Source organism: Esox lucius, chromosome 20 (assembly GCF_011004845.1).
Source record: "Esox lucius isolate fEsoLuc1 chromosome 20, fEsoLuc1.pri, whole genome shotgun sequence".
Lineage (NCBI taxonomy): Eukaryota > Metazoa > Chordata > Actinopteri > Esociformes > Esocidae > Esox > Esox lucius.
In genome coordinates this window covers 13,343,184-13,352,434 of record NC_047588.1, presented here as the reverse complement: position 1 = coordinate 13,352,434, position 9,251 = coordinate 13,343,184, and the positions used below count along the sequence as shown (strand labels likewise).

Sequence of the window (9,251 nt, the reverse complement as noted above, 5' to 3'; positions counted from 1 at the left end):
GGACTCGACCTAGGACTGTATTGTATGGACAGTGCGAACATTTAATCTTCATTTTGATAATAGAAGTTGTGTATTTCACACCTCCACAAAATCTTTAGTGAAGGAACACTTTGGAATCCTATATGATATGCAGAATCTGAACATTTTCCTGGTTTCCTTCAAAGAGCTGACACTCATTTTGAAAAGAGAAAAAAAAAACAAACAAGGAGGGAATCCAACACAGACTGGCTGGCACCTATCTGAGGGTGTTAACAGATGAAGGTCATTTCCATTCACCTGGGGTTCAGGGAGAGGTTAGGGCACCTGTGCTGTTTTGACACGTTATCTCCCTGTAGAGGGCTTCGTTAGCACAAACATTAACACCCTAAATTGATCAGGTCTCCCAGCTACTCCCTACACAGTATTAAGGGTTTTTCAAAGGTGTTTGCATTATGTTTTAAGTGTTACTGTTTTCACAAAAATAACCTTAAATAATACAGACATTCCACTAAAGGTATTTTTATATTCATTATGTACACTGTCAAATATGGAAAGGAAAACCCTCTTCCGTAGGTGGTCACATGAATGCCACGAATCTGGGGTACAATACAAACAGTTTAATTGTGTCATTAACAATCAAGAACCACTCCTAGTTAGAACATTTCTGCATAAAGAAACTGAGAAACACTTATAAAACAGTCAGTTGTAACAAAATAACTGGCGTTCTCATTGAAATAAACTCATAAAAAAGAAACACTTTTTATACAGAATATTTATACAGGAATAGCTTTGAATTGGATTGTTAACCAAAGGAAGACACATTGCAGACATCGATTTTCACACAGATTGCATATGTTTTTCTCTCTATGGTGTTCTATAGGTTAGTAATTTACCTAAACTTATTTGCATGATAGTAAAAATTGCATACAACATTAATTGTGAAGCTTTTAGCATGAGTTGCTTGACATACAGCATCTTTAAAGCACATTTTCCATTTAAAACGTTAAGACACTTTTTGTTTTTACTGCCCATCAAAATTACATTTATAAATAGAAAAGTATCAGTGAAATTAAAAAAGCGCTATGTAACAAACCTTCCAAAAAAAGTAATTACATCAGAATCTGCAAATAAATAATGTCAGAGACAACAAAAAACAGAGGTTGTGATTCACATTTTTAAACTGTGTGGCTGATTCAGAAAGTTACAGTGACAAAGGTTTCGCAAAATAATCTAACATCGGCAGTGCCATATAGTACAAGGCATTTGTTGGCATAGTTTATTTAAGACTGTGTTTTTTTTTTACAGTTAATATAATGTCTATATATATATTTATATTTCTTCCTAGCAAATAATATGTAACGATTGAGCTATTCTCAGCGACGCACCTGGGGTGTGTTTTGCGTTCCAGAGTTTGAGTGATCCGTAATCACATTGTTTTTCGATTTTTCAAAGAATAACTAATCTGCCAGCAGGCTTCCAGACTTAGTACCTCATCATTAAGGCCTTGTCATCCACTTGGTCCTCGATTTCATATGCATTCTAAAAATCCAGTTAACACCACATAACGTAAACACCTATCAAAGTCCTATCAGACTCCAAGGGGACTTTTATTATAATATCAGTAGCTCAAAAAGAATCAGTGTAAAACAAGAGACATCAAGTGCAGTCAGCAAATATCCACGGCAACATACTTAGAATATTTTTTGTGCGGGTTTAAATGTATGTATGGACAGTCTTTACAGTGAATAATACAAGTTTTACAAAATCAGAAAAAGCAATACTTATTCGTATTAGCTACTGTAGTCTGTGGAAAGGGGTGGGGGGGGGGGTGGGGGGTCCAGTGTGAGAAGCTTGCGTTGTGTAGCCTTTCAGTCTGCGTTGATATATAAACACTACTTGTACGCATATAGAGTCCAGCCTCTGCATTTCTCTTGTCCCAGTTGCACTGCGCTACAAGGAGCACTGTTCTTCAGTATGGCATCCGGTCCCCGTTTGTACAGCAACGCCACTTCATCAGCACAGTGTTCGGACCAGCTCTCTGTCTACTCCTTGACGTCTTGGTCTGACTCAGAGTGGGCTTCTGCACGGGCCAGGTGCTCCTCGATCTTGATGGAGAAGATGGTGCTGTTGGTCTGCGTGCTCTCGTCCAGGTCCTTCAGCAGCTCGGCGCTGCCCTCCCTAAAGTCCGACAGCTCCTCCTCGAAAGCCGGGCTACTGCTGTCGCTGCTGGGCTCCTTGGGCAGCTTGCCTGGGTGATTGACATAGAAGCGCTGGTTCTGGAAGAACTTGATGATGGTCAGCTTGGGCAGGTCCAGCTGGGCCGACAGGGTGTGGATGGCCTCCTCGTCCGGGTACATCCCCACGTCCTGGATGAAGCTCTGTAGGATGCCCAGGGCCTCTAGGGAGATCTTCCCTCCGCCGGAGCGGGCCTTCGCTCCCCCGCCGCCGCGGCCCTCATCCTCTATCTCGGCCGGGGAGGCGGTGGAGGGCTGGCGAGGGGGCAGCCGGGGGCCCATGGGTGGCTGCTGCTGCTGCTGCTGTTGCTGCATGGGCTGCTGGGACAGCGGCGGCTGGGAGGGGTGTTGGAGGGACATGGGGGAGTGGTGCTGCTGCTGATGGGACTGCGACTGTGGTGGTGGGGGGGGACAAGAGACGGGGATGTTATCAGGGAACACTTATCGCCGGCTTCAGAAGGCCTTTCATTAAAATCAATTGAGTTCTGTGGAAAAATGGGCCCACTGTGTACAGAACAGGCTGGAGGAATTCCCATGTAATATCTTACTGAATGTAATCAGTTCTGGAGGCTAATTTTTTTATGTGTAGATTGTGTCTTTCATTGTGGGGGTAGAGAGGACCAGAACTCACACGTAAATGTGTAAAGGCACATACACACGCACGCACGCACACCACACACCCGCGTGCGCACCAACAAACACACATTTTGGTTCGTACTGTCCAGCTTATCAGCCCCTATTTGAATGATGGTGCCAGACAGGAATAAACAAACCCAATGTGTTTACAGTACAGAAGTTGATCTGATTTCCATGGGTGTGACAGTACTATCCATGGCTTTGCTTTGCTGTCAGTATCCCATCAGTGTAAACGCATGACATAGAGAGGGGGTTGAGTGGGCAACTCGTGCTCCCTATTGACCACACAAACATTATTTTTTTTCCTGAGTCAGACCCACTCCAATTGGAGTTTGGTAATGAAGTTTAGAAAACAAAGCACTTTACAGATAGCTTATCGGCCAGCTGCACAGCTTGACTCAAAGATCCCATTTTACAGTAGAACATACTGTATTCACAGGGAGCTTTAATTGGTCAGGTCAGCCTGTGAGTCCCCGTTTCGCTCAACATCTGTGCGTCACTGCGTTCCAACAGGTCTCTTTTCAGTAAGAGCTTTTTGATGTTAATGGACTCACTGAGGTTAAACTTGAAAACCAGTGCAATTATAGTTGTTACTCTATGGGACTTGATGAGAAACATCTGATTGTTGAATTTTTTCCATAGGTTTGTTTTGCTTTGCACTGGTCATATGTTTCTGGGTAACAAAATAACTGATTATTGACATTCGCCTGCAAGTATTTCCGTTAACATTTAAAGTGAGTCTCAGATTGTTTTAATAATTTGTCTGCCACCTTTTAAAAGGATACTTCGATAAGATAAAGTATTAAAAGAATAACTGTTATAGTGTTTGTGATAAATAGAGCTCAATTTGCAGGTGTTATGCACACCAGCTAACTGATTTACTATGAAAAACAAAGGGATATTACAGGTTGTTTGTTTAAAATCACATAACATAAATGAGACACAATACAAATGTGTTCATAATTAATGTTCATCATTTGTTTCTAGATGTGTGTGTACCTCTAGGGCTACACTAATACCAAGTCCTCACAGGTATAATGAAACAGGGAGAACACTGTCCGTTACTCAGTTTGTGAAAGGCTATAACTTGCTCAGGGGTTAGGTTCAGGGTCATTTAAGTTTAGCACTAGGGATTTGGGTGTTTAGGTTAGGGAAATCTTTTACTACCTGGTGTGTGTGTGTCCTGTCCATTACATTATCACAGCCAAGCCTGTGGCCTACTTTCTGTCTTTCACCTCTAGTGAGTAATTGTGGGACATCTAGTGTGTCAGCATTGGTGTGTGTCTTCTCCCGCTCCATGGATACATGAAGTATATGTGTGTGTAGGCGTGTGTGTGAGTTAACATGCCGCCTCTCACCAGCACGGGGTCCGTGGAGACGTGCATCATGTGACTGGGTCGGTCGCCGTGGTGTTGCTGCTGCCCGGCCGTGCTCTCCTGCTCGTAGATGGCGTCGCGCTCCGCCTGGGCCAGGCTCAGGAAGCGCCGGATCATGGACAGGTTCTCCCACAGCGTGCGGTTCTCCGGGCTCGGGTCCTCCTTCCAGCGCAGCAGCTCACACAGCCAGCCCTAGTCCGGGGAGGAGATGGAGAGGTTTGACACGGCGACACAACGGCCGCACACCTGCTAAGATGCTACGCTAACACATGCTAAGGCCAGCAGAACACGCCGGGGGGGGGGGGGGGGGGTGTGACTGCGTGTGCAGCTGAGAGATACAGCACGGTACGGTACAGCGTCCGTCTATGAAGCTCTGTGATGTGGACCCAGAAGCCCAGAGCTGAGTGACGAGGCAGGAGAGGAAACACAGTGAGAGCGGACGAGTAGAGAATCAGAGAATGAATAAAGGACAGAATAATCAGGCAATTTTAAGTGACTGCGAGAGCCGTGAAGGGTGGGAAGGACGTAGGGCGGCAATGTTTGTGCGAGAGAGAGTGTGTGTTTGTGTGTATGACAAGAGAGAGAAGGAGAGGGAGCGAGAGGAGGAGGGAGTGAAGCTGTTCAGCCACTAGCCTGTCCTGGCAGTGTGACAGAGGAGTGCTGTAATCTCCCGGCCAGTGTGTGGCAGCACCTTTCATTTTCACAGGATTACACCACACTGGTCACACACACACACACACACACTAAAACGGGCAGAGCCTCGCCACCACACTGCATGCAAGAGATAACTCAGCATTTCTGTTGTCCCCTGTTCCAACTCCTCCCCTAAGCCACATCAAACCCAGGAGGATTTTTGGAGAAAGCCGAAAGTGCGAGACAGAGACAGAGGGAGGGAGGGAGGGAGAAACGGACAGACAGGGGTAGAGGGGACCTAAAGACTGCGTGCCCACCTTGTTCCTCTGCCACGTTTATTGTTGCGTCTTTTATTTGCATACGGAGGGATTTGGACTGCGCTGCCACTCAGATGTCTGTGGGTTTTGGCTGATTCGGTATTGAGGAGAACCCCTATTTACGCCCCCCACACGCCTCTCTGCCTCCTCCGAGCTAGAACTAAACCTCACTAGCCAGGCCGCAGTGAAGTAATCCAACTCCAACACTCCCCAAACCTGCGGGATTAAACCCAAAGCGCTAGAGTGCCAAAAAAAAAGAAGCCAGACGTGGACGTCATTCATTTCATGAAAGCCCTCAAATGAATAAAACTAGATGGCTTGGAAAAAACGCAAGGAAGCTGATTTGTCGCAGAGGACTCGCGGAAATGTCTGGAAAGTGTTGCTACTGATGTCAAAAATGGTTCATCCTTTAGTGTTCCTCATACAAGTGGACAGTCGGCGTTTTCCCCCTGACGGTTTATAGAGCTGAAGTCTTGTTTGTTTGTGTCTAATTGCATTGCTTCCACAGGCCTGGCAGAAGCAGCGAGGGGAGAAAGAGGACTGGGAGCTGGTCAGAGGTGGCTTCCGCTCTCTTGCCAGGACAAACTGGGGGGGAAAGAATGTGGGCTTTGGTCAGAAACGTGAGGCGATGATGGCATTCAGAGCCAGTAGCCACAGTAAGGGAATAATGTAAAACGACTAATTAACCATCGTATCAACTTATTTCAAATGCAATGCGGGAAAGAGCAGAATAAACAGTGTCATGTTTGTCTTTTGGATGGCTGTCGGTGGAACGGTCCGATAAGAATCCACCATCTCAGCTAATCAATGTAGCTCTTCCGCATCGTCCGAGTTCCCCGTTTGCTTTGAAAATGCGGGCCCTCGAAATCGGAAACTTCCATTCAAAATGTCAGAGATAGTGGCGAGCTCTCTACGAACACGTCTGTGGCACTCACCACGTCCAGCGTGAAGAACAGAGCCGTCTGAGGAGTCACCATCCTGCCCTTTACTACTGGGGTCGGATGGGACCGTCGGCACACGGCTGCTGGGGTGAGAGGTGCTGGATGACAGGGTAATAAACTCTGCACCAGCAGGCCTCAGGCAGGCCACCGGAGTTTCCATTCTACAGCACCGTATAAATAGAAACCAAGCGTTCTGACAAAAAAAAATAAAAAAATAATGCTTGAAATACAATGGCTGAATTCATGCGTGAGATTCATCCAACTACACGTCGGCACACTGTGTGCGTGTATTGGCGTGTGTGTCTGCGGCAGTCACAAGCTGCCAATGAGAGCATAGGCCTGCTCTGTCAGGGAACAGCCTGGTATTCATGCCCACCCCCCCCTCCCCTCACGTCCCTCCATCCTCCCTGCCTCGCTACACAACATGGATGCACATTACTGCATTAATAAACAAGTCACTCTGCTGTGAAACCCTGTATGGGAGAGAGAGGATCGAAACATGAAGACAGACGAGAGAGGGAGAGAGAGGAAGTCGAGAGAGAGAGAAAAAAAAAGGAGAGGGAGAGAAACAGGCAGTTCCTGCCTCCACAGTCACACGGTATGGCCAACACCTATTTCTAATCTCATTTGGTCATTAACAGGCCCATCAGTCCACCACGGCAAAGTAATCCGGCAGATGTCCATCAACTCTGATTTAACTTTGTGTTGTTGGTCTAGGGATTATATCCCCATCACAATGAATGCACTGTTTTACAGAGGAATTATCTAGTGAAACAAAAGCACATTGTACAAAGTATCTTCTGGATTTACACACTTGACTCTGTAGAAGCGAGGCATAAAATATGTTAAAAGGAAGTTGTGACGCTTGGGAGACAAATATTGGTATTCATTGTCGAGGCTGGACTTGTGGAGCTCGTCTGTGGAGTGATGGGAGCAGCAGAAAGCTGCAGGGAACTAGCCAGACTCACATCTCCGTGTCCAGGGGAACTGGAGGAATAAAAGGTGGAAGAGACAAAGCATTATTGTCATTTCCTCCTTGAACCTGGCGCCAAGCCCAGCTCCGCTAGCAGGCAATGCTATGCAGATAAATGCAACCGATAACAGGGAGTGTTCAAACCTGTATCTCCTGCTGAAGCCTGTGCGCATTAGAGCACGCTCAGCCTGCACAGTTACGTGGACTGTATTGTAAATACAACAACATGTCCATCTGTTGACGGAAAATACCAAGATGCACACTGTTGGCCATATGCGAATCCCCCGCAACAATAATCAAAAATGTACAGTGGAAACGGACCTGATGCTTTGTGTGTGTGTGTGTGTGTGATATGGGCCTATTGACAGAGTATTTGGCTTGGGGAGAGAAGTGGTGGCGAGTGAGAAATGAGGTCAATACCCTTAAATTAACTCATCTGGTCAGTCCTGGTGAGAACGGGAGGTCTGGCTATCGTGTGGTTATCCAAGAAAAAAAAAAGATCCACTCTTAGAATACAGTCACAGTGGTGAGTTGAGATGGGATCGCTCCTAGCGTCTCATTCCATAACAAAACAACGGGGACAGATTTGGTCTCAGTTCAGTAAGCGAGAGTGGGGTGAGTTCAGTCACCTCATGTTTCTTGGAAATTATACACAAAATGAGTCATGTAACCAAATATTTAATAGGTTTTATGATGCTTGAGTTGGGAATTTTTTGTTTCACTATGAGGTCCTGAACCTAGAATGCACGTGCATCCTTGTAGCTATATGTAATAATAGAGTGAAAATGTTTGCTGTGGGTTTAACTGAGTCAATGACAAATTGAGCAAATTGAAGGCTTGGCCTATATTAGAAAGAAAAAAACTAGTAAAACATGCTTGGTATAAAATCTGTGTTAAAATATGATAAATTGATTCTAACTGTGTTGAACTGTTTTGGTAAATAAAGACGTCGTTTTAAAAAAGGTAGTGTTAATATTTCAGTAGACAAATGTATTGGCAGCTTAACTTACCCTGTCCACTTTCTAAACGTAGTTGTACCACTTTTTTAAGAAACCACAACATTTTTAAAACATTGATGTTTCCTTGAAATCAGATTACCTCCAGCGACATAAAACCTCCAGAAATATATACATATATAGAAAGAATACTGTATTTTATATGAGGATTGAGGCCGAATATAAAAACTGGCACCACTTACGCCATTCTCCCCAACCAATCATCCAGTTCTAGCTATTAAGTTATCATATCTTTTTCACCTTTAGTCAATCATAACACAGGTAGAGAGCGGTATGTACAGCGCCCTATTTCATCCAGGTTCTGGACTTCATTCACGGGCCCTGTGGGGGACTGTCCTACACACGCTCGTACGTGGTAATACTGTGGATTGTTTGCGACAGTGTCTGACTCCTGTTCACTGAATTCATTGGAGCGGGACCTAATTGTCCATGAGCATTTGGGAAGGAATCGATCCAGTGTGAATTGATCCATTAACGCAGAAAAAAAAAGGCAGATTTTTCAAAAACTGATGATTTGTGTTGCAGCGAATGCACACAAAATCATCCAGTCATACTGTGGACGTTATTAGTAAAAACATTGCTCAACGGCATATAGAGGTTCACCTGCTGCATTAAATTATAGTCATATTTTGTATTATTGTCTGGACGTCCTTTAATCGGGTGCCATCTGGACCAAGCAGGAGTGTCAATAATAGAGCATGCATACATACCCACATCTGCTCAGTCTGAAACTAGCCAACCTGTCTCCCTACATTCACTTACAACGGGCAACACGGACAGTCTTGACCAACATGTTTCTGAACCGCTGGGGAAAATATATGTCAAACACCCCAACTGGGGGAAAAAAAGGATTTCAGTGTATCCCAAGGCGAAAGGTTATGACCCCATGCATCACAATGCGCCAGTTGTCAACAATTGCAGACTGGAAAACTCCCATTGCACATGCTAGGGAGTGAAAGCATGATAATGCAGGAAACATTGTCTCTCAGCATTTACTCTCAGAACAATGGCAATCAGTTCATCGTCACAGAACGCCTCAGCTGCAGTGAATTCCTACAAACAAACGGAAACAATAGGACAGAATGACCAGCTGAGAGCAGGTCATTGAAATGTCAAAAGCCAAAAAAAGTCTGAAAACAAATCACA

General features: G+C 45.0%; 1 protein-coding gene across 7 annotated transcripts in view; it reads right to left on the bottom strand.

Annotated features, from left to right (window-relative positions):
* Positions 1 to 581: 581 nt before the first annotated feature.
* Positions 582 to 9,251, bottom strand: part of LOC105021872 (DNA-binding protein SATB1) — a 48,806-nt gene continuing 40,136 nt past the window's right edge. For all 7 annotated transcript variants that reach the window (XM_020041394.3, XM_020041390.3, XM_010889850.5 and 4 more), the window contains 2 exons: positions 4,208 to 4,417; positions 582 to 2,606 (listed from right to left, as the gene is read on the bottom strand). In XM_020041394.3, the coding sequence (XP_019896953.2) occupies positions 2,022 to 2,606; positions 4,208 to 4,417 (795 nt within the window). In that variant the 3' untranslated portion in view covers positions 582 to 2,021. The remainder of the gene's footprint in view (positions 2,607 to 4,207; positions 4,418 to 9,251) is intronic.